The sequence below is a fragment of the Lepisma saccharinum genome, chromosome 16 (genome assembly GCF_977018435.1).
Source record: "Lepisma saccharinum chromosome 16, izLepSacc3.1, whole genome shotgun sequence".
In the NCBI taxonomy this organism is placed as follows: Eukaryota; Metazoa; Arthropoda; class Insecta; order Zygentoma; family Lepismatidae; genus Lepisma; species Lepisma saccharinum.
Genome location: NC_139244.1, coordinates 4,249,130 through 4,272,457, shown reverse-complemented (window position 1 = coordinate 4,272,457; position 23,328 = coordinate 4,249,130). Strand labels below are relative to the sequence as shown.

Here is a 23,328-nt window from a genome sequence, read left to right as displayed (position 1 = left end):
ATAGCTAGTTGTTGCGTGGGGTAACACATGTATATCGCTATCTTGCAGCCCCTGCTTTACCATTCACTTATGATTGAGTCATGGAATAGGGCACAGTGCACATTTGCTGTAAAAGTATATTACAAAAAACAATGATGTTACATGTATGGAATGAAATGGAATTCATCTTAGGAAGGTTATATTCAAATAAATCAAAATGTAAGTATTGTATTTTGTTTTGGTATTTCTTCTTCAATGAATAAAGGGTAAAAATTTACTATCCTTCGGACACCTCTAATTTTTTCGTTTCGTCAATTTTTGACATTCGTACTTACGTACCTCCTTCACGGAACATTCCTGAAGGTGTATCAACGTTGTTTTTATGAAATTAATTGCATTTTTTCACATTACCAGTACGTCTTTCTGATAGGCCTTTTTGCTTGCCTGAGACGAACTAACCTAACCACGTGCCAATGGTTCGTGGGGCTAGCGCCAAATGTTCGCAATTATTTCCAATTTCTAGATCCTGATATTAACACGACACCAAATTTTAACTATGTTTCCTAACCTAACAGAACTAACCTATCCACGTGCCAATGGTTCGTGGGGCTAGCTATTCTCCATCGGAGAATTAATTTTCAACGAACAACATGAATTTCGGCTATGAAACATTCCCACATCACACAGAACACCTTCCCGATGTTCGACAATGCTACAGGAACTTATTACAGTAAATATTTCTTCTGTAAAAATAAATAAATGTGTCCGAAGGATAGTAAACAAGTACCGAGTATTTTAAATCACCCGATTCATTAACACACCCCAGTGGTGGCGATTGGGTTCCAAAACAGGTGGGGTGGGGCAAAGACAGTATATTTCTCTTTGTAGATAAGGTTTAGCACAGTGCGGGGGCAAAAGTGTCAAACAGTGGGCGGGGGGGCAAATACCACCCTCGCCCCCCTAATCACCACCACTGCCACACCCTGTATGTCATCAGATCATGAAAGAATTAATCTATCTGGAGAAGTTGTTAGGTTGGAACCTGTATGTGTTTTTTATGAGACTGGCCAAAGAACTGATAAACTTTATAACATTTTACTTTATTGGAACCTGAATGGATAAATGTGTAAATCAAGAAAATGTAAAATTTCTATTCAACTTATTTTTTGAGCATCTACTTTCCTGCTGTTCACTTATATTAATACAAGCGTAATATATATGAACACACAAGATACATGCATGAAAGTGGTAATTTGTAAGTTGTACTTTATTCCAGGGAAGAAATCACTGCTGTGCTGTCTGTACCTCTGGTGTCGCAGAAGAAGAGCTCGCAAGGAGGGGCAGACTGGACGTGTATTATTGTTGGGTTCTCTTCAGGATACGTTCGTTTTTACACTGAGGTGAGTGCTAGCTGTGTGTGTACATTGTCGAAGATGCTTGGTTTGGTATGACTCAGGTTATTTTATGTTGCTTTTCTGCCTCTTTTGGCAGACAGGGGGGGGGGGGGGGTGAATTATGATGTGTTTAGATGGATGAAGAGACAATCACAAATGCATATGAACAACACAGGCCCCCACAGAGAAATATCCTGGCTGAGTCTAGGCACCAAATGTTCTTCCTTTCTCTGGACAGCCAGGTGTAAGAGTTCGTGCCCTTGCGAACAATCCTACTCCTTTTCAAGCTTTCAGTTCGGATCGATGGGCAAATTTCTGATGGAGTTTCCGGTTGTAACGAGTGCACTCACGACCCCCGAAATGACGTGTCAATCATACCCCGGCACGGGGCGAAACGTCGTTATGTGTACGGGAAACCGGTCGTGACTCACGGTCCAGTTATCAAGTTCGGTACTGAGACGGTCGTTTATTGTCATACTATTGCGAGGCGGAGATTAATACCTTGAAATGTTACACTGTTTGGTTTACCTTTGAGATGTAGATTCGAACAATCATAAAACACTAATAGCATAATATCCGGTACCTGAAAAACGTCAAATAACAACACTGACGAACGGTAAAAAAGTGAATATGTATTGTAACAACAAAAAAATATTGCAATCAACAACTGTTTACAAAGCCTCCCCACTCTCACAACATTCACTCTATCTCTCTTTCACACACATGAGGTATTTTTACATGTGAAGTATGGATACAAATCATGGATCTCATTAACATATCATTCCTTTTAATTTTTAAACCTTTATGTGAATTTAGGGCATTTGTCTGCCAGCTCCTGTGCTCTTTTAAATTAACTTAAGTGCCAGCCCTCGGAAAGCGGTTAACTAAGACAATTGGGTCGGCGTGGTTAAATCTTTCGTCTTAATGAACGAATGCATCCAGTCGTAAGCACGACTTTATACTAGTTTCCCGGACGAGGGTATTACACATCAGCCTCTCTCGTCCAATGAGAACAACTACTCAATTACATAGTGATGCAAAAACTTAATTGGCTCCAGCTGCCGGAATACACTAATCAATCGTCGGCGCGAGCAAAAATTACTTTAAAAACCACTATGCAACAAATAATACTATTTCACGCACACGACCTTGCAATAAAAACAACTACGCTTTCCACAATTAAAAAGGACTCATCAGTCAACTAAAATTAAATGGCGCGACGGGGCGGTCGGTTACACAAGAAATGGAGCACACTTTGACAATTTATACTAAATATTAAAGAAATGAAATGGAGCTTGTAACGCTGAATGCAGACGATTAAATTAGAATATCTGAACATGAAATTACCCTTTTTTACAACAATACCAAAAATTGTCAGAGACGGAAATTAGTTTCGGGGTTTCCTGAGTGACTTTGCTAATAAGTGAGACTTCGGCGTTAACTGTACGGTGTTGATACTAACGACGCACGTTTACATGTACATGAGACCCTCTGAAGTATACTGTACCAGACTCTGCTACATGGCGTGGTCATTCATCTCTCCTGGACGCGGGACTTGCACACGGTTCCTTTGTGGCGAAATTGTCCTCCGAGGTCGATCGTGACGAAGAATAATTGCGACGATCTGGTGTACTTGCACCTCCTTAGTACTTCGGGCGTTCCTCTTGCCACTAGCGTCGGATGTACGTGGTCACGCGCCGGTTCGGAATCTCTCTGGTGGCGGGCTTCGATTCGGCGTCGTTCTGGAAGCGTCGTTCTGGAGTCGTCCTTCAATCTCTCCCTCTGACTTCGATCGGCGTCGTTCTGGAGTCGTCCTTCAATCTCTCTCTCTGGTGACGGGCTTCGATTGGCGTCGTTCTGAAGACGTCCTTCGGGCTTTGGTTGGGACGTCGATCTGAAAGCGTCCTTCGGGCTTTGGGCAGTGTTTGGTTTTGGCGTCGTCTGACTGGCTTCGGCGTCGTTGCAGGCGTCAGGGAAGCGACGCCCCCCTTCTCTATCTTCTTTAGCCCTCCATCCTTATGTAGTCCACGCTTGGCGAAAACAAATCACCGCGTAATCTTCACCAAAATAAGGCGCACACTGGTAACTCCCTATCTGCAAGTCGCTCACAGTACGTAAGGAAACAAAGTTCACGGACACAAAACAATGATCACGCGAGAGTGTAGCGCGGAGATGCTCTCTCTATGAAATCCGGGTAAAAACTGTGTCTGGGATGGTAGCACCGCGTATTTAAGAGAGATTCGAATTCTTCCGTTGAAAATGACGCTCAAGTGGCTTGGCTTCTCTTTTGGAGGAGATGCGAATGACCTGTGTCCATTGTCTTGAAACTCGGTCACCGAGGCGTCTTCGATCCTTGCAGGCTCGGGCTCCAGCTGGTGTACCTGGTCATCCGTGAACATGGGTTCGACCGCCCGCTGACTTGAAGCCCGGTCTCGACGAAAATATTCCTTTCGTATCTCCGTGTCGGTGCAAATATGTCATGTCCTAAGCCGAAAAGACAGTTCCGCTGTCACTCAAGAAAAATCCGTCCCCAACTTCCGACGTCTGGCTCGGATACAAATTTATCCACAAAATAAAGAACCTCACACTTTCAAGTTGGTGCATAAAATGAATCAATAAACAAAAAATAATTTTTATCGAACTGCGTTTTACATGTCACTAGATACCGTGACACGGTCAGTTGTGATAAACATTCTCCTTGACCTTGAGTTTTCTTCTTTTTTAAAAAAAAATTACTGCTTGTATTATCGTTTTGATACTATGTATTCGCCATTACAATACTTGGGGCAATCAGCGACAAGTGGTGGTTTGCCCAGATCGATGAGTGCTACCGGATGGAAGCTAGCCAAACTTTGAAGGAAAAAAAATGAAATTCCTCTGTCTGTTGCTTCCAAAAATGGGTACACATCGACATGTTTACCTTACCGAACGAAAGCTTTGGAAATTCTGAATAAAACGAGCCCTCATTGGCATTTATCGTGTTATTACAACTTTTTTAAGAAAAACATTTTCCAACACGTTACATTATGCTTAAAATGAGCTCCTGTCCTTGGGGAATTTCCATGCATGACAAATATTTCATCATTCGCCTTGAAAGGGTTAAGTAACAACGTAACCTCAATGATATATAGTAGTAATCGTAATTAAGTTTTAATAAAATTTGTTCATTTTTATAAGTTTAAAATAGTTATTGCTATTAGCAAATAGCATATAGAAATGGTTTGGGTACCCCTGTTCTAAATCCTTGCCAAAATACCGATCCATTTTTTTTCTCCCCCAGAGCATGAACGTCCTGATTGCAGAGCAGCTGCACGATGAGCCGGTCACCCACCTGAAGTGCCAGTCCTTCATTTCTGCCGAGCACCAGGAGGAGCTCTTCATCATGCACGAACACGTCGTCCTCACATTGTCCGGACTGGGCCTGTTCCAGACGTTGAGGGCTTGCAGGAACCAGCTGGCCAGGGGTGAATATATTTACAGTTTTTTTTTGTTTTTTTTCGCCGAGTCTTCATTCACAGTTGTATGAGCAGTTAAGAAACTTGATACTGGGCAAAAAGTTTGTAAAGTGTCATCCTATTTGCTGCCATACAGGGTGTTCACTGATGCCAAATTCCAGAAATACTCAGGGAAATAAATCTATGACTAAGAAAATCATGGGAAAGTCTGAACATTTCATAAAATTTTTAAGAATCTATGGGCAATTCCATTGTCATTCAGACAATATTACATTCATTTTTAAATTATTTTCTTAGCACCTTCAAATACACTCTGTAAAAAAAAAATAGCATCACTGTATTCCTATTACAGATGTTGACAATTTTGAGTTTCACATGCATGCATCTTTCCTGCACAACTTGAAATCAATTGATTGAAGCATTGGTCTGGTATCACTGCGTAGTGTGGTGTTATTCTTTTGTTGATTTAGTGTTTCGAGTGTTCGCTAGAGGGTGTTACAATCAGTTACTGCTGCAAGGCTTTGTAATCAATTGTCAGGAATCTGTAAAACGATTGTTAGTAGTGCAACTTGTGACGTGTTTTATGTTGCAAACTACATGTTAATTATTGACAGTTTGGATACGTTATCATATTTGTGAAGGGTTCTGGTGGTGTGTAGTGTATTTGAGCGTGTTTTCTCGAAAAAAATGGGCAGAAAGTGTGACATTTCACCACGTAAGCAAGGAATGGTTCTTGCTTTGCATATGGATGGTCATTCTCAGAGAGAAATTGGTCGACAACTTCAAATGCATCAATCCACAGTTAGCCGCTGCGTGCAAAAGCAACAAGAACATGGAAAATCATCACTGAGAATCACTGTAACATAAAGAAAAAGACATCACCTAGACTGGATCGTATGATAAAGGACATGGCACTGAAGAACAGAGGAATGAGTTCACGCCAAATTGCACATAAACTTCAAAATGAGGTGGGAGTTAATCTTACTCATGCTACTGTAGTATCCCGACTAAAGAAACAGGGTGTTTCTAAACACGTCCCACGTAAAAAACCCAGACTAACTGACGCACATGCAAAAGCTAGACGTGAGTTTGTCACACATTATGGCACATGGAATGATACAGATTGGGAACATGTGATATTTTCTGATGAAAAACGATTTAAATTGCTGGGGAATGACAGCTCAGTTAAACTGTGGATGCGGAAGGGAGAAGAACGTGCAAAATCTCGTATTTTAGAAACTCAAAAGTTTTGTGGCAGTGTTATGATTGGGGCATGTTTCTCTGCAAAAGGGATTGGCAGGATGCATATTTGCACAAGGACCGTTAAGGCTGATCAATATCTGGAAATCCTGAATCGGAAAGTTCTACAAACTGCAGGAGATCATTTTTCTGGACAGAATTTGGACTTCTTTATTTTTCAAGACGATAATGCAACCTGTCACCGTGCTCAGGTGGTGAATAACTGGTTTCATCATATGAATATTGAAAGACTTTGGTGGCCGCCCAACTCTCCAGACATGAATCCTATAGAAAACCTGTGGGCTATGATGTGCAAAAAACTTGGTAATCAGACGTACAGGTCAAAAGAGGAACTTATGGCAGCCATTGTACATGTTTGGAATGAAATTGAGGTAGAATATTGTCAAAAAAATCTCATTCATAGCATGCCTCTAAGGTTGGAAGCACTTAGGAAGGCCAGGGGTGGCCACACTAAGTACTAGTCAATGTATTTACTTACTGTCATTACAAATTGACATATCATGATGCATTTAAATCCTTTGTTCAATCTTTATACAGTCAACTCTCGATTCTACGACCCCGGGTATAACGACCCTCTCGAAGTAACGACCCTTTTCCCGGGAACCGTGAAAAATTTAGAAAAAGATAGAAAAAATTGAAAAAAAAAAAGTTGAAAAATTGAAGGAAGTCGGCCGAAAAATGCGTTGTTCTTTTCCCCACTCATTTCCTTCATGAGCGCTCTACCGCTCACAGTTGGGTCTGAACTAAAAATAGACACCACCACACCATGCTTGAGTGATATCCGATTCGCAATTAAAATTAACCGATATGCCATCTGGTGGTGTTTTCAGGAAGTACTCTAAGTAGGATACGTTGTGTTGAAGTCGTTTAAAGCATGGGGAATATGCGAGAGACTCAGGTCTACTGTTCAGGTTTTTTTTGCTCTAAATCGTTTTATGGGTAAGAACAAATTAAAAGTTTTCATGTGTTTCCACCCAGTGGAATCAACAAAATGAAATTTTTTGATAAATCAGGGAAAACGTAATTGACAGAAGATTGGTATGGGGATATAACACTGTAATTCGGCAAGGAAATTACGAAGAATGCACGAGTCTGCTTACTTTATTTTTCGAGAGATAAATATATATTACCATGAAAGTAAAGTTTTAAAGTGTAATTTATAAATAAAGTTTTTTTTCTTTTTTTTTTTTTCGAAAAATCATGAAGCGTCTTACCCAATGCGTCCCTGTGTTACTGGTATTACTTATGTGTGAAGTTGTGAACAGGTGCAAGTTGATTAAGAGAGAAGATGAAAATAGTTTGAGAATGAATTAATGTCAAATGTAACCAGAAAAAAAGTGGACATGCTAATGTTACTGTTTCATTCAGTACGATGTCCTTTTTAAGTGAGTATAGCCTGGTCATGAAATCGTGAATATTATTATTAAACCAGCCTTTCTCTTTCGAGAAAGAACTGCAACGTTATGTTCGAAATTTTCTCCTGTCCCAGCTTTTCAAGTACAAGTCAATTTCAATTCCTTTATTTCAAATAATTTCCGAGCAGTTACAACATGACGTGTAGATGATACAGCACTGCTTTGGACAACCAGTGCGTATACATAGGTTTCGTCTGCATTTTCCGTGTTATTTTTGCCTATCATAATTAAATATTTCGTACTCAGTACAGCTTCACGTTTGTTAGAGTACCTGGAATTCACATCGCATTCGCAATATTTAAAAATAATGCGTAATTTAAACGTTTTCTACCATACCAGTCATGACAACACGCTGCTATTTTGTACTGCTGCTGAATGTAAACAAAGATTTATCCTACTTAGAGCGGCCATATTGGAAGCGACACTAGCGCTCAGGTGGTAATTTTAATCGCGAATAGCACTTGACCTCTGCCCTCCCCTCCCTCAAGCGCACCAATGGGCGCCTCCAGGATCGCTCAACATGGTAGCAAATGTTGACCTACTACGTCACACAGTTTTATGGCCTTTCCTGGATGCAGAGTTGAGAAGTAGCGACGTTCCAGCCAATAACAATCGAAAATCGCATTGCGTTGCCTTGTGGCGTCTGCAGCGAAAATGGCAGGACGTATTGGGCTGTTGAATACAGTGCCACTATTCATGGATTATGAATGGATGATGACATATATATCGGATGCTATTTTCCCAATGAACGTGTGTGGTTAATCTCGAAGTAAAGCATGAGTAGATCTAGATCTGTGACTAGAGATACAATTGGGGGGAAATTTGATATTCCTGATTTGAGAACTTTGGTTAGCTACAACAGATTCTCTGTGGTTACAATTTTCTTTCTCCGACCAAAATAATACGTAATGGCCATGGAGGAGTGACATTGAGTGTAGAAAGGTTGTGGCCAATTTTATTTAAGGATATATAAGTATGTTTAAATTAAAGATTATTTTCATATAGGAGCGCAAGTTCGACACAATACTCTGCTTATTTTGTGTGCGTGTGACCTTATTGGTTGTAAACCTTTGTTAAAACACTTATAACATACGCTACACTATAAGTGAAAGAAAGATTAATTTCGAGAATGTGCTTTGAAATAAGATCATTATTCCTTAAATAGTTTCATACCATTGTTAATAAGCCCCCGTGGTGGGCATGAATGTTTGTGAGTGTCCTTTCATCAATTTCATCATATCATCACTCATTCCCATCTTTGCAAATTAACCAAAACTGGCACGAAAGCGAAGTAAAATAAAACAAATCAATCAATCTGCCATTGTTAATAGGACAATAATAAATATGATTTAAGAACAGTAATTTTGTTTTTTATCGTCGCTTTCCTGCCACTTTTGGTTAATCGCGAAGATGAGGACGAGTGATGATATGATGAAATTGATGAAAGGACACTCACAAAGAACGCCCAGGCTGGGATTGAAACCTGTGACCCTGGCGTGGTAGCCACGGAGGGCGGCTTACGAACAGAAATGTTAAACAGTGAGTATAAGTTGCAAAATGTGTGCAAAATTGTATAACGATGTTGTGTCCATAAGAAATCACGTTGTTTTCACGCAATAATGTTTGATATAGTTTAAATTATGAATTATTGATTATGCTTTCGTAGCTGCAAAAGAAAATGTAAATTAAAGCAATATAAATAAACAGGTACGAACTGGCTTTCATACATGAATATGCCACAATATGTTTAGTTGTCTTGGTGATTAACTTTGCATGATCATCGTTTAAGTTATTGTAATACCACCCTCCTTCCAATGGATTTTCAAATATCACACTTCCTAAACGATGCATTTTTTGATATCACGCTTCCTTAAAAAGTATATATTTCACATAGGAAATAGCCTCGATACTTGTTGCCAATTTTTCTTGCAAAAAGAAGCTGGACACGTACTTGACATTCAAAAATAACATCCCGGAGTGATCAAAACATCGCGCTACGACGCCAGGGGTCCGATTCGAATCCCGGCCTGGGCATGCTGTTCCTTGTGAGTGTTCCTTCACCATATCATCACTCATCCTCATCTTCGCGATTAGCCAAAAGTGACAAAAATGCAAAGTAAAATGAATTAAATCAATCAAATAACATCCATGTTTATACTGGAATTCGAATCCTGAACTTAGGTAGCGACATAAAAGCAAGGTGCTCTCGACTTCAAGCTGGACACGTGTTTGCAAGAGCATGCTCACCCGTTTTGCCAAAAAAAAACCTTAATGTTCATTACTTGGGTTCATTACTTTTTTTAACTGCGTTATTCGGTTGGATTTTTTTTAAATATACCTCAGGTGAAGCCAGTGCATAATTATCCGTTGACAGATGACTCATTCTCCGAGAATATAGTGGCGAAATAGTTATTACTATTTAAATCTATCGGATGCGCGACCTAGAGGTGCACTTGGGCTACATAATCAAACTTGCAAGTATATACTTTTCACTCCACGCATCTAGTTCCGCCGCGCCATGTTGCAAAGCAGACTACCACAGACTTGCAGACGACAGTTGACCGCAGGCAGCGAGAGAATTTTATGTTGAGTGAAGCCGCGGTCGCTCCTTCTCAACAACCAGGTAGCAAGCGCCTCCAGGGTTCTTGCTACTCAACAATGTTGTGTTGCTGAGTGATCCTGGAGGCGCCCAATGTTACCACGCACCCGACGGCCGCTACCCAACGCGCCAGGCTTGTTTTGCCACGCTTTCTCTTGGATACGCGAGAAGAGATCGAATGTGCTTGGATGTTATTTTAAATCGACCTTTTGTTTCCTTATCCTAAGAGCTGCTGAAAACTCGCGGGGAAGGGTGGGAGCAGCCCGAAATGGCTGCTGGACTTGCAGTCTTTGCCAATGTGTATGGCAGGTCAAGCTCTCTCATCGATAAATACACCACCTTGAGAGATAAGATCGCAGGAATGTTCGAAAATACAGATGTGTGGTGCCTGGAAGTCTGGCCCATCTGTCCAGTTCAGCAGGTTCCCGTGAGTGAGCAACTCTCGGCCTTGTAGCCAAGTTCCGGTAACCGCTTTCATTCAAAATGTGTTCTTTGTTCCCTGCAACACTTCATAAAAAATCAAAACCACATAGGTGAACTAAAGATCGTCAACCCGCTTAATGCGTTGTCATCCAGGTTTCCACAAAAGTTTACTTCGATCTTACGTGCAACATAACTCCCGTTTCCCACTTCAGATGTTTTCCTAATTGTCTCGATGTCGTAATATCTGCTAAAAAAGTGTTCCGTTGGCTTACTGACTTCTCCCTCTTTTCCTATCAGGAAACTGGGGGGGGGGGGGGTTGCGATGCAGATTGTTTCAGCCACGATTTTCTTGCTGATGCGGGCTGATTACAGGCGAGGGTGGAAAAGGACCCATCCCTCTTCCTTTCATTTGATGTCTAAAATGGGGCAACCAGTTCTGGATATATTCTTGAAAACGAACAAAAACCATAGAACAAGTAAAACAAAAAGGGACCCCCCCTTTCCCCAGCTCATTCTCCGCCACTGGTGTGCACGGCAATGTTGATAATTGCAGAATTCAGTTGTTTTTTTAAAATTTATTTATTATATATTTTTTTAATGCTGTTGTCTGTATAGGAAATATTGACCGTATTATTGTCTGTTGCGTGGTAAAACATAAAGCAAGGGTCATTTCTTTCTTCTTAACACTGCTGTTAAAAGTTCCGTCTTCGACAGTTGCGTTATCTTTAAAATGCTGGGACTTTTCTCTTCCGCCACCTGTTGCTCGAACTTCCAGCGGGTCTCTTTGTTTTTACGATGCAGCTGGCGCCAGTGTTTTGTCTAGCGTCTGCTAAGCTCTTGCTTGCAGATAACAGCGATGACTCATCCAGCGCGAAGGAAAAAGTTATTGTTTTGAATCTCGCAAAGCTGTTTTGATTTGACGATAACGAAATTCCATCTCCAGAAAGCAAAACAAGAGTTAAAATAACTTCATGTTCTGCGCCTTCTGATAAGCACAACTGTAAATTTAATTTACCTTTCTTCAGAACCATTCATGTGGAGGAAAAAAAAAGTGTGTTCAATGTAGGAATGGTCGCTGAGACTGATTAAAAAGACATTATTCAAGGGGAAAACGTTTGGAGGGGTGGGTGTTTGACATCGAGAATACTCCTAAATCCAACATTAAATGGTGGATTAACGTGAGAGTAAATAACGATCTACCATTTTGATATGTGAAAATGCGCAGTTTCATAAAGCTTGTTTTCAGTTCATTTTATGCTGATGGGCTAATCGGGACTAAATATACAGTTTAAAGTGAAATTCAATTCCAAACCCGAATGATTATCAACTGCCACGTTGTTTAATGACCTGTCCTACAATACGCTTTGGGTGAAAATAGATCGCAAGTTGCGCATTTCCTTTTTCACGCTGGATTACAATGCAAGTCAAGGAAGGAGTTTGGACTGCTCCCTTGAATGGGGAAGGAGGGTTGAATGAAGTTGGTTGAAGCAAAGAAAAGTGACTTTTTTTTTACGATGTATTTTACACAGCCAAACCAAAATGAAAATTACAGCTCTGCCTTTATTTTTTTTGTCTGGTACCTGCCCGATTATCTCGCGACTTTTGCTGGCACCAGTCTGACTGGTGTCAAGATTCTTCGAGTTTCGCTTGCAATAAGCGAGAGATTGTTTTCCTTTCCATAGGTCTCAGTGGAAACGGGTTTCTCATAACTAGAATTGTAAGAATTTCCTGGAAAAGCAACGACTGTGCACAATTGAAACAAAGTAACATTATTTTAAATTCTCTTTTGTGAAAACTTTTTCATGTTCTATTTTCCTTCTCACAACACGCATCCTGTGCATAACAGGTTGTATAACTACCAGGATAAATGTTGTTACCATCTCCTAGGCATCTTTGTGTCCGTTTGAGCTCCCTTTAAGCTGAAAATTGGTGCAAATTCCTATAACGACCCCTTCGAAATAACGACCCTTTTCCCGGGAACTGTGAAAGGTCGTTGAATCGAGAGTTGACTGTACTTGTAAAAATTGTCTTTGTGCGAAAACGTTCCACAAGCTATATTTGCAATAATTTTGTTATTAGTTCTGTCAAGTGCATTATGTACGTAACTATGACTTAAATAATAAAAATATATTGTACAGATATAGTGTTTTATATAATTGTTAGGAAAACAAATCGACAAGTCGAATTAAATCAATAAAACAACTGATAATTCACGAGCGAAATGCTGATGACCAAAAGTAATGAAGTGATGCTAATTTTTTTTTACAGAGTGTATGTAACTATCAATTTGCGTAATTTCATTTTCCTTGATGAAAGGTTTTTAATTGCAAACTATTCCTAATATAAAAAAAAGGAAAGTTAAAAATTGTACTTACTATTCCTGCCCCATCTCAATTCTCAGCTACAGAAAATAAATATTTTGTACTTGTGACGAGTGTGATGCTTCTGAGAAATGACTTTATTGTCTTCCTCAGACTTTTTCAGAAAACTGTGAAATGTATAGGTTTACTGAAACAATTTTATTATATTTACACAAAGCGAACTTTACTCGACATTTGGATGCTTTGAGTTTTTTAAAATATTACTACATACTTTTTTTATAAACTTCTTTTTTTTTGCCGGGTGTGATGAATTTTGTGATGGGTGTGGCATCATGCACATGTAGTATTATGGAACAATGTAAAGGCTATGAAAATTATCACTAAACTAAAGTTTGTTTTCGAAATGAAGTAGCCCAAGTTCGGATCCCACTTTCAACTGTAGGTCCAGTCCCAATTAGCCTTACTGTGCATAAAGTGAACTTAAAACACCAAATCAATCAATCAAAATGAAGTAGGATACTTCAGAGCCTAAGATGTAGTAACAATAAATGAGACAATTAGAACGAAATTAGAATTAGTTTTCTTAAGGTATAATACTGTATCATAATGAAACTAAATTAAGTGGAAACACCACACAAAAAATCCAATTTCTACTATAAAAAGTAATAGGTTTGAAACAATATGTTATTGAAAAGCCATGAAACTAATGTGTGTATTAATAATTACAAAACTGCATAGTTTTCCCTTTAATTTCATACATAATAAGTGATATTATCAATACAAATGAATTAACTTTGTTTGTCCACTTTCACATGTAATGGCTCCTATTCTGCTTTAGAATTTCTGTTAATATGCAAGTTTTTTTACATTGGTGTACACTAATTTACTTAAACAGCTGTGTATGCAAAAAGAAACACTTGCAATGATGTGCCTAGGATATTTTTAAACTAGTTGGACTTGAATTTTGTCGGCTTCTGCCTGATGCTAACATCATCACCTTGTAATCAATAAGTCCTGGGTTTGATACCTTGTGGAGGAACACATTGGTTCGAATCCTATTTTAAACTGTAGGTCCAGTCCTGATTAGCCTGTTTGTGCAAAAAGAAAACTTTCAAACTATTAATATTTTGCAATATTTTCCTGAATTTGGCATTGTTTTTATTAGAAATGCTGGGCCAAAGAGGGGAGGGTTATAGGCCCCCTCCCCATGGGTCAAGCCACTGCTTAAAAATGTGGACCTACTATTAACTAGAGCTAAGACTGTAATATGTCCACTCTAGAAAAATACTGTAAAATGAGGTAAGTAAAACCCTACACAATAGTCAAAGAAATTAATTTTTAAATACCTTGAAAAGCCATTGTTTGATAATGTTTAAAACATCCTGACATTAAAATATTACTGATTCCCTGTTTGGCTGGTTAAATAATGCTCTTTCATTGTTTTTCCAGCAAAAGCAAATGGTGGAGAAATGAACAGACCGCCACCTTTGGTATACCGCAAGTGGAAGTTTCTGGATCAGAAGGTGATCACGGACTGTGAGGTGGTGGGCCCCACGACATCAAAAACATTTGACCATCTGCACGCTGCTTCCTTGTGCGGTGGCTTTAACTCCCAGTACAAGTCAAGTGCTCCGGCCAATTCCCTCTTCATAGCTTCGGGATTGAGACCTTACGTTGGATTCCATCTTGCATTAGAGGGAGTTGCTCCGGCAGTATTCATGGATGTCGCCCTTGCCGTCACCAACAAGATGAAGTCTGCTTTATCTCAGGTTTCGTAAGTATGATACTCATTCTTGTCCATTCTGTATAAGTTGTAATCTTGATTGATTCATTGAGTTGGTGTTTTAAGTCCACTTTATGCACAGTAAGGCTAATTGGGACTGGACCTACAGTTTAAAGTGGGATCCGAACTACCATGAGCCTCCACCGGGTATCGAACCTGGGACTCCTTGATTACAAGGCAACGACGCTACCGCTGCATTATCAGGGAAGGCCCTAAGCTATACTCTTAATTCTTTTCATATTTGGGTGTGTGGCAGGTACAGTGGGAGACGGGCATAAGAGACCAAACACGCGAATACCGTTCTTAGCTTCTGTCATTATCCACCACTGTTCATAATCCCATTGCTTTATTGATGTCCAAATTATTTAAATGAGGAAATACAAAACAATTCCTGCTGTAAAGTGGGTGTAAGTTCTTGACTTGTCACGTGCCAATTTTGATGACACAATGAAGGTTGCAAGGAGGAATGGTTTCTCGAAATAAGTACGTACCCCCAAGGGGCGTAGCATTAGTGGCGACCAACGTTGCAGCTAGCAGAATTGTGAATAAGAAAGCATAGAGAGAGAAAGCAAATAAAGTCGAGGACGAGAGCGGAGAAACTACAATGAAGGAAAAACTAAAGAAGACAGAAGATGTGAACATGATAGAAATGTTCCAGAAGTTATCGATGCAGATGGAAGAAAATAGCAGAAGATTAGAAGGAGAATTAAAAACACAGATGGAAGAGAATAACAGAGAAGCAAAAGAGAATAATAGAGAATTAAAAACACAGATGGAAGAGAATAACAGAGAAGCAAAAGATAGTAATAGAAGACTCGAAGAAAAGATAGATGAAAGTAGGAGAGAATTAAAAGAAAAGTTAGAAGAAAGTAATAAAAGGATGGAAGAAAGGCTCAAGGAAAACAGCAGGAAATTGGAAGCTTCGAGGTCCGAAACCCATGAGATGTTCTTGAGATTGAATGAAACGTGTGAAGGAAATAGAAAGTCGTTGGAAAGCAAAATAGAGAAAACAATGCTGTCGATCAAGAGCATGAGTTTAGAAATGAATAGAAGAAGCGAGGATGAGGTTTCAGAGATTAGAGAAGAAAATGAACGAAGAAATGAAAGTCCAGAAAGGAAATCGGGGGAAAGCGATTCTCAGATAGAAATAGCTGTTTCAAGAATAGAAGAAAATGACAGCAAGACAGAAGTAGATGTTTCCAGAATAGAAGAAAACGAAAACAAGATAGAAGAAGCAAAGGTCCTTATAGAAGATAGAAGTTGGAAGATGAAGGAGGAAAATTCCAATGATGAGCATGACGGCAAGATAGAAGAAGTAGTTATAAAGTTGCAAGAAGAAAACACTCAGGAACGTAAAGAGGTCAAAGAAGAGGAAGATGAGAAAATAGAAGAAGAAGAAAGAGGAATAGAAAGACATGAAAAATTTAGTTGTCAATATAATGATGAAGAGATCAATGTCGAAATGAAGATGAAAGAAGAAAGTTCCAGTGACGAGTCTCTGACGGAGGAAGAAAAGAAGCATACGCCGCCTAACCGAAGATGTAAACAAAGAAGGAAGAAAAGTAAAATGAGATTTAGATATATTCACGTAAAGACATGGAAGAAGAAGAAGAGAAAGAAATTAACAATAGAAAGGAACCTGAAGAAAGTTAAGAATATGCAAAGAAGGGTCGACATAGATCAAATAGATTTTGATGCTACTTCGCCAAAGAGAAGGAAGAAGAAAACAAGACGGAAAAGACAAGGACAGCATGCATTCGATGAAGATGTAGAATATAAGAAGTCTTGGCAGAAACCAGATTGGATGAAGAGAGAAATGAAAGTAATTTTTTTATTAGAAGAAAGTTGGAAGAGGAGGAAGAAGGATCTTGAGAGGAATAGAAAAGAAAATAGAAGAAAGAGAAGAAAAAGAGGAAGAGAAAAAGGAAACAAGATAGTGACAAGCAACGAGTATTTGAAAGAATTGGAAGAAACAAATAAAACTGACTAGTGCAAAGGAAGGAGATGTTACGATTTACAGACTGGCAAGCGTACGTTTCTAGAATTAATAAAGTGTATGAAAAAGGTTCCAGTTCACCAGAAGAAAAATTCGTGGAATTATTAGTTTGGACGAATATTGATGATCTATTTGAAAGAAGAAAATTTTAGTTCTTTAATGTTAGTTCCTGTAAATAGATATATGATAGCTATCGTTGGAGGAAAATCTATTCTGCAAGTTTCATCTTAAGAAAGAATAATGACTGCTAATTTATGTCACCACTCCATTGAACAATGAGACTGATAGTGAAAGATCAAACCTGTAAAAGGAAAGATACCAAAGGAAGTAATATGAAAAATGGAAGTAAACTTTTCAATTGTACGAACAGAAGAACGAAGATAGAACAGTTAGGCACAGAAGGAAGTTAATTATGAAGAAAACACTCAGGAAAAAGGAGAGGACAATATGAAAGAAGATCGAATACTATCAGTAAAATGTATTCTTTGTAAGCTTAGAAGATTAAAAGTCATCGTGTATTTAGAAAAGTGCAAATGAAATGGTTGTAATCCCAGAAGATAAAGAAAAATTGGTTGTATTCCGAGAATTGCGTTCTAATCCCAGAAGATAAAGAAAAATCGGTTGTATTCCGAGAATTGGGTTGTAATCCCAGAAAATAAATATATCTAGATACATGCTGATATGAAATTAAGGCTAATGTGAAGAATTATTGTAGCTGATAGAAACACTTAGATGGTCAACTTAGAGAAGAGAGAGAGTTCTTTGAAACGGAAAAATCTGAGCTAACTCATAATCTGTAGAGAGAATGCTGAAAGAAGAAAAGGGTGAAACGAAAATTACTATTTTGGCAGGACATCGTCAGGTAAAGACTATCTTGGATAAATTAGACGAGCAGGCTTGCAGGAGATGAACTATTGAAGAATTATATTTTGTATTTAAAAATAACTTGAGAGGTCACGAATATTTCCGGAACGTGGTGATAAGATATCTAGAAACAAAAATAGAAATGAGAGCCAATGAGAAGAGTCAAATGAGATGTAGAGAAAGTGAAAGGGAATATAAGGAGTAGAAATGAGAGCCAATGAGAAGAGTCAAACGAGATGTAGAGAAAGTGGAAAAATTTATCTATTTCCAAAAGATTTCTTCCAATAGAGAAATTTTCATCCTCAAGGAGGGGGATATTGTGTCACGTGCCAGTTTTGATGACACAATGAAGGTTGCAAGGAGGAATGGTTTCTCGGAATCGACGATAGATGGCAGCACGCTATATAAAGAGGAGCAAAGGAAATTATAAAAAACTTAGAGCGGAGAAGAGGGATTATATATATTATAATAAATTGAGAAATATATAAAAGAAGAGTTCAAATACTATAAAAGAAATAAATAGAATGTTGTATATAGTAAATTAAAATAATCAAGAATATGGGCACATATGAAACGTTTAGGAAAGTTATTAAGTAAGCGAACGAATTCAGAAATCTGTCTCTTTTTTATTTTCCTGACGAGGAGAACATCGTCAGTGTTTTGGTTGTTTGTCCCCGGTGGCGCTGTTGTCAAATTAGATGCCCTAAAGCACTTTACGGTTGGGCTCCTTTTTAGTCGCACTGGGCCATTGGCAGCGCTTGTTATTAGCGATCCTGGTTATTCCCCTTTTGTCGTTACATAGGAGGTGGCGCTAGTGTCAGTTTAGTCGACCCTACTCCTTTTATATAAGTATAGCTTGGCTGCTGGATAATGCCAAAGAAGCGGGGGAAGCTAGCAGGAAAGAGAGTAAAGGAATATGTATTAAAACGAAGAAGACAAGTGGGTGGGGAAACTATCCAACCTCCAGTTATAAGTAATGATCCATTGGGTTTACGATATGACATTTCAAAAGAAGAAAATAACTATCATCCAAAGGTCATAGACTTACCGCCATCTAGTAAATGTAGTTATGAGAATTGCCAGGGCAGTAATGATAAAGACCCACGGGTAAAGGAAAGAAAACATATATAAGGCATAAAGAAAAGGAAGCTAGACGACACAATTGGACTTCTTGTATATAGAAGAAATAATAAAAGAAGAAAAAGATTTTTGATAAAAGAAGAAGAAGCCCTTTAAAAGAAGAAGGATTTTTGATGATAAAAGAAGAAGAAGCCTTTTCGATAATCAAAGAAGAAGAAGCCTTTTGATGATAAAAGAAGAAGATGCCTTTTCGATAATCAAAGAAGAAGAAGCTTTTTGATGATAAAAGAAGAAGAAGCCTTTTCGATGATCAAGGAAGAAGAAGCCTTTTTCCTATAGAAGAAATAGATACAAGAAAAGAATACCTTTTCGATTATATATATATATATATATATATTTTTCTTCTTATTTTGTATTGTTATCAGAATATAGATCCACATTTTACTATATCCTCTTGGCTATAAAATGCTTTTTTATTTGGAATTCTCGAATAAAGAACCTATCCCCCTGAGATTAAGATATATGTAGCCGTGGTAAATAACATTTAAGTACGTACCCCCAAGGGGCGTAGCAGACTGTCAATATTATGGTCAAAATTTGTGATTTTTTTCCAAAGTTATTCTTATAAATAGTTCTCCATTTCGCTGTCCATATACAAAGTTTTAATTGATCTGATCCACACCCTGTAAACTGGAAGAGTGAGGGAATTTGGTTTTCCTAAATGAGTGGGAATGCTGTTTATGGACGATTGGAGGGAAAAGTTGTGTTGGAGGGATAGTAAGGTACCTCTGAAATGCTACATAATATGATATAGAGTCACATATTTGTGGTGAATAAAAAGTGAAGGTTTTGGTACAAAAACTTGGCATATTTCTGGATCAAAAGTGGTATATAAAATGGCACTTCTGTGTTAAAATGGTGAATAGAAACGTAAATTTGATTTTTATTTATTTCATATTTTGTCCTGTAGACACAACACCTATAAGTAGATGAAAACACTGAGTGTGAAATAACATGCTGTAATGTTAATTTTTCATGTTTCTGAAAATTGTGAGGTGCATTTTCCTACCACGTATTGTCACCAAATGATAAGAAATGAACTGCAAAATGCGAAATAGACTCTCAAACACGAAATTTAAAGTTTATTTACGTATGCGACACTTTCTGAAGTTTGAATTATCCTGTGAGTTATACAATTCATGGAAAATTGATTAATTCTGCTGTAAATATTTGAGAAGCAAAGGTGAACCCCTTTATACAGGAATAAACTTTAAACCTGAAATTGTCTCCATTTTTGTACTGAAATTTTGCTTTTTTATTTGCCAAAAATATGTGCCTCTACCTATAAGTAAATGTCTTTTATCTTACTGTGATACATAACATCTGCAACTTGCATCTCAATGGGGTGTAAGGTTTCTTCTGAAGTTACTATTAAGAACATATACAGAGGTTGTTCCATCTACGTTTGGCCAGTTTCGTTCCTCCCCTCCCGGGCAGATTGGACTCACCCGAACTGGCGCGTGGCGTCCTGCAGTGTTGTGCAGTGACTGTCTGGGAACGGAGTTGTTTATCCGCGCGGACGAAAGTAACGCACAAAACAGGACCATTGTTGTGAGTGTCGTGTAAAATCTTTTTCCAAGTGTGTGGGTTTCAGCTCTGTGACCAACATGCTGCCCAAACTAAGCCGGTTTTGGGAAGGCTATGTTGCGGCTCTTTATGACACCCAGTTTAGTGTTTCTGTCATTAGAAAACAGTGCAAGAAGAATGGTTGAAACATCAGTTTAAGTGGAATAAAAAATGTTATTAAAAAGTACAAGAGCAACGAAGCTCCACCATTTGGATCACCAACGAAGTTGCCTAGGAAGCGGGCCAAGGCCAAGGCCACCCCTACCATGCAGAGGAAACTGCGCAAAATGGCAATGCAAGAAAATCCGCCAACACAAAGGTGTATGGCTAATCGTCTTGACGTGTCTTTGGGGACTGTGAGCCGGACCTTACACCATCAACTCAAGCTGGAAAAAGTCATGAAAGCTCGCTGCCATCTTCTCACGGATGCCCACCAAAAGGAACGAAAGTGTAATGCCCGGAAGCTGTACGAACGGCATCTGGCAAAACAAAGGTGGAAGCACGTCGTAACGCTCGATGAAGCATGGATTTACCTTTCCGACTGCGGTAAACCGAGAGCCATCATGTACCGAGAGAAAGGCGCAAAGAACTTCAGAAGGTGGGTCCGTGTATGTAAAGAATCCTTCCCAAAAGGGTTCATGGTCGTTACTGGCTACTGTTACCGAGGTAAACTGAAGATTCGTAGGGTGGCGAAGAACTGCAAAATAAACTCGCAGTATTATCAGGAGCAGATCATGCGGCCGATCTACGAGCATGAGATTCCAACAATTTACGGAAATGATGCCAATCTGGTGCGCATTCAAATGGACAAGGCCTCATCACATACTTCACGATCATCCCTCGCATTCTACAGGGAGATGGAGGAGGCAAGTGGTATACAGGTGATACCTTTCAATGAGGTACCTGTTAAATCTCCAGATGCAAGTCCTATGGACTATTGTGGATTTGGCTTGCTGAAGCGGGCTTTGGGAAAACGGCGTGTGACAACTGTGGAAGGACTTTGGAAAGCTGTGTAAAGTGAATGGGACAAGATTCCCCTCCCAGTTCTTCAGAGAAGCCTATTACAGTGGAAATTACGCTGTCGGGCTATTGTTAGGAACCAAGGGACACACATCGAGCACTTACGGACCTGGCGCCATGGATTCGTCTAAATTTTTGGGTAAGTCAAAATTGGCCAAATGTAGACGGAACAACCTCTATACTCTGTTGTTGGTCAGTTGTTTAAGCATATTTTTTGTTTCAGAGGCTGGTTTTTGGGTGGGAGGAAAAACCACCACGCCGAGGAGGCCAAAGAGAAGTCTCAGATCGAGCCTGGGCAGCCAATGACGTTCAGGCAAGTTGTTTTCATAATTAACATTTATTTGTTGTCATCACTTGTTGTAATGCCTAGCCAACCATTGAATCCTTAGAGCGCTCTTTTTTAATAGGTGAGATATGTTTGGAATCTTTAAGTTGTGAGCCAAAGTCAAGGGATGGCCTTACACGCCACATAAAAGAGATCTGCCATATGGCAGCCTTAGCTTTTATAGCAGCCGCTGCCCCATCTTTTGTCACCTCAATCCTCCCCTACAAGTATGTGCAGTCAAGGAGTTGGATATGCAGCAGAAAGTTACCTCCGTGGCCATGCGGTCTAAGGTGCTGTGCTTTGGACTCCGACCGCAGGACAGCATGGGTTCGAGTCTGCCTGGGTTCAGCCTGTGTATAGGACCGGTGGCAACCCACCATCGTGAGGGAATTGGGGAGCTACGAGTTAGTAGCATAACCCAGTCTGGGAAATCTATAACGGCTGGGGTTTGACATGCTGACCACACGTCACCCCATGACCGGTTGAAAATCTCCACACCTCTAGGTAGGGAGACTGGCAGTTGGGAGATAGGCCAAGGCCCTTCGAGGGCTGTTGAGCCACGGATTATATATTTTTATATGAACCAATACTTGTACAGATTACAAGTGATACCAATGCCTTAAAATTGTAACAGTTAAAGGTTGTTCAAAATATTGATTAATGTTACTGGGTGATTCTCCCGCACCATGGCTGTGTGTTCTTTGGGAAGCCTGCAGGTTCAAGTCTTCTCGAGGAAGCGTAACAACTTTCCCTGAGATTTCGGCCAGTGTATGGGAGCGGTGACACCTTTGAGGAAATTGAGAGCTAGTATAACCTACTACAATGACTGGGGGTTGGTCATGCTGACCACATGTCACCCCATAACTGGTTGGATGATCTCCCACCTCGGGTGAGTAGGGTCAGGTGGGATGAGGTTAGCAATCAGTAGGTAGGACCTTGCCCTCAGGCTGTTAAGCCATTAGTTTTGATATACCGTATTTACTTGTGTATAATGCGCACCCTGGATTTTGATGGAGAAAAGTTACAAAAAATTATATCTCGTATATAATGCGCAGTATAATCCAGATTCAAGAAATGGCTTTCATATTTGTAAAGCTGTTGCTATGTGGACCAAGAGGAGTTAAACTTTTATACATGTTTTTGCTCATTTTCTCTTTACTTTTTCTAAAAAAAAAAACTTCAACATATATACTTTTTCCATGACTAACGTAACATTTATAAGAGGCACAGTTGGGACTCTCAGACTAGCAGTTAGCAGCACAAGATTTTTTTCATTAAGGCATTTACACACTCCATATATGTCATATTATTTGTCCAGTAATACATTTTAATTATTATTTTCTTTTTCCTTATCTTTTCTTTCATCCAAAGTACCACAAAAATCACAGTGTTTCTTCATTTTGTGATGAACTTATTTCAACCGCATTGCACATTAGTGTCGCCATCTTGAATGCCGTATTCAGAAACTACAGAATTTAAGTTTTACAACAATATATAACATGATAAGGTTCCGTAAACATGAAAAATGAATGCAAGTGTCACAAAATCATGGAATGACACTGTACGGTCTGAATTATTCCGTGCATAATATGAACTACATATATTATACATGAGTAAATACGGTATTATTGCTGGCTGATAATATGCATAAACTTACCAGAGTTTTCCTTGCAATAAATCAGAATATTAAAATACCTCTTATGTAATCAGAAAGTAAATTTTTCCACATAATATTGTTGAAAAATAAAGGGAAGCTTTGAATTTTACATAATTTTCAACAAGCTTTAC

General features: G+C 39.1%; 1 protein-coding gene across 2 annotated transcripts in view; it reads left to right on the top strand.

Annotated features, from left to right (window-relative positions):
- Rab3-GAP (Rab3 GTPase activating protein) overlaps nucleotides 1-23,328 on the top strand; it is a 113,225-nt gene that overhangs the window by 4,080 nt on the left and 85,817 nt on the right. For both annotated transcript variants that reach the window (XM_083137601.1, XM_083137600.1), the window contains exons 4-7: nucleotides 1,256-1,379; nucleotides 4,654-4,837; nucleotides 14,296-14,620; nucleotides 21,439-21,528. In XM_083137601.1, coding sequence (XP_082993727.1) covers nucleotides 1,256-1,379; nucleotides 4,654-4,837; nucleotides 14,296-14,620; nucleotides 21,439-21,528 — 723 coding nt within the window. The remainder of the gene's footprint in view (nucleotides 1-1,255; nucleotides 1,380-4,653; nucleotides 4,838-14,295; nucleotides 14,621-21,438; nucleotides 21,529-23,328) is intronic.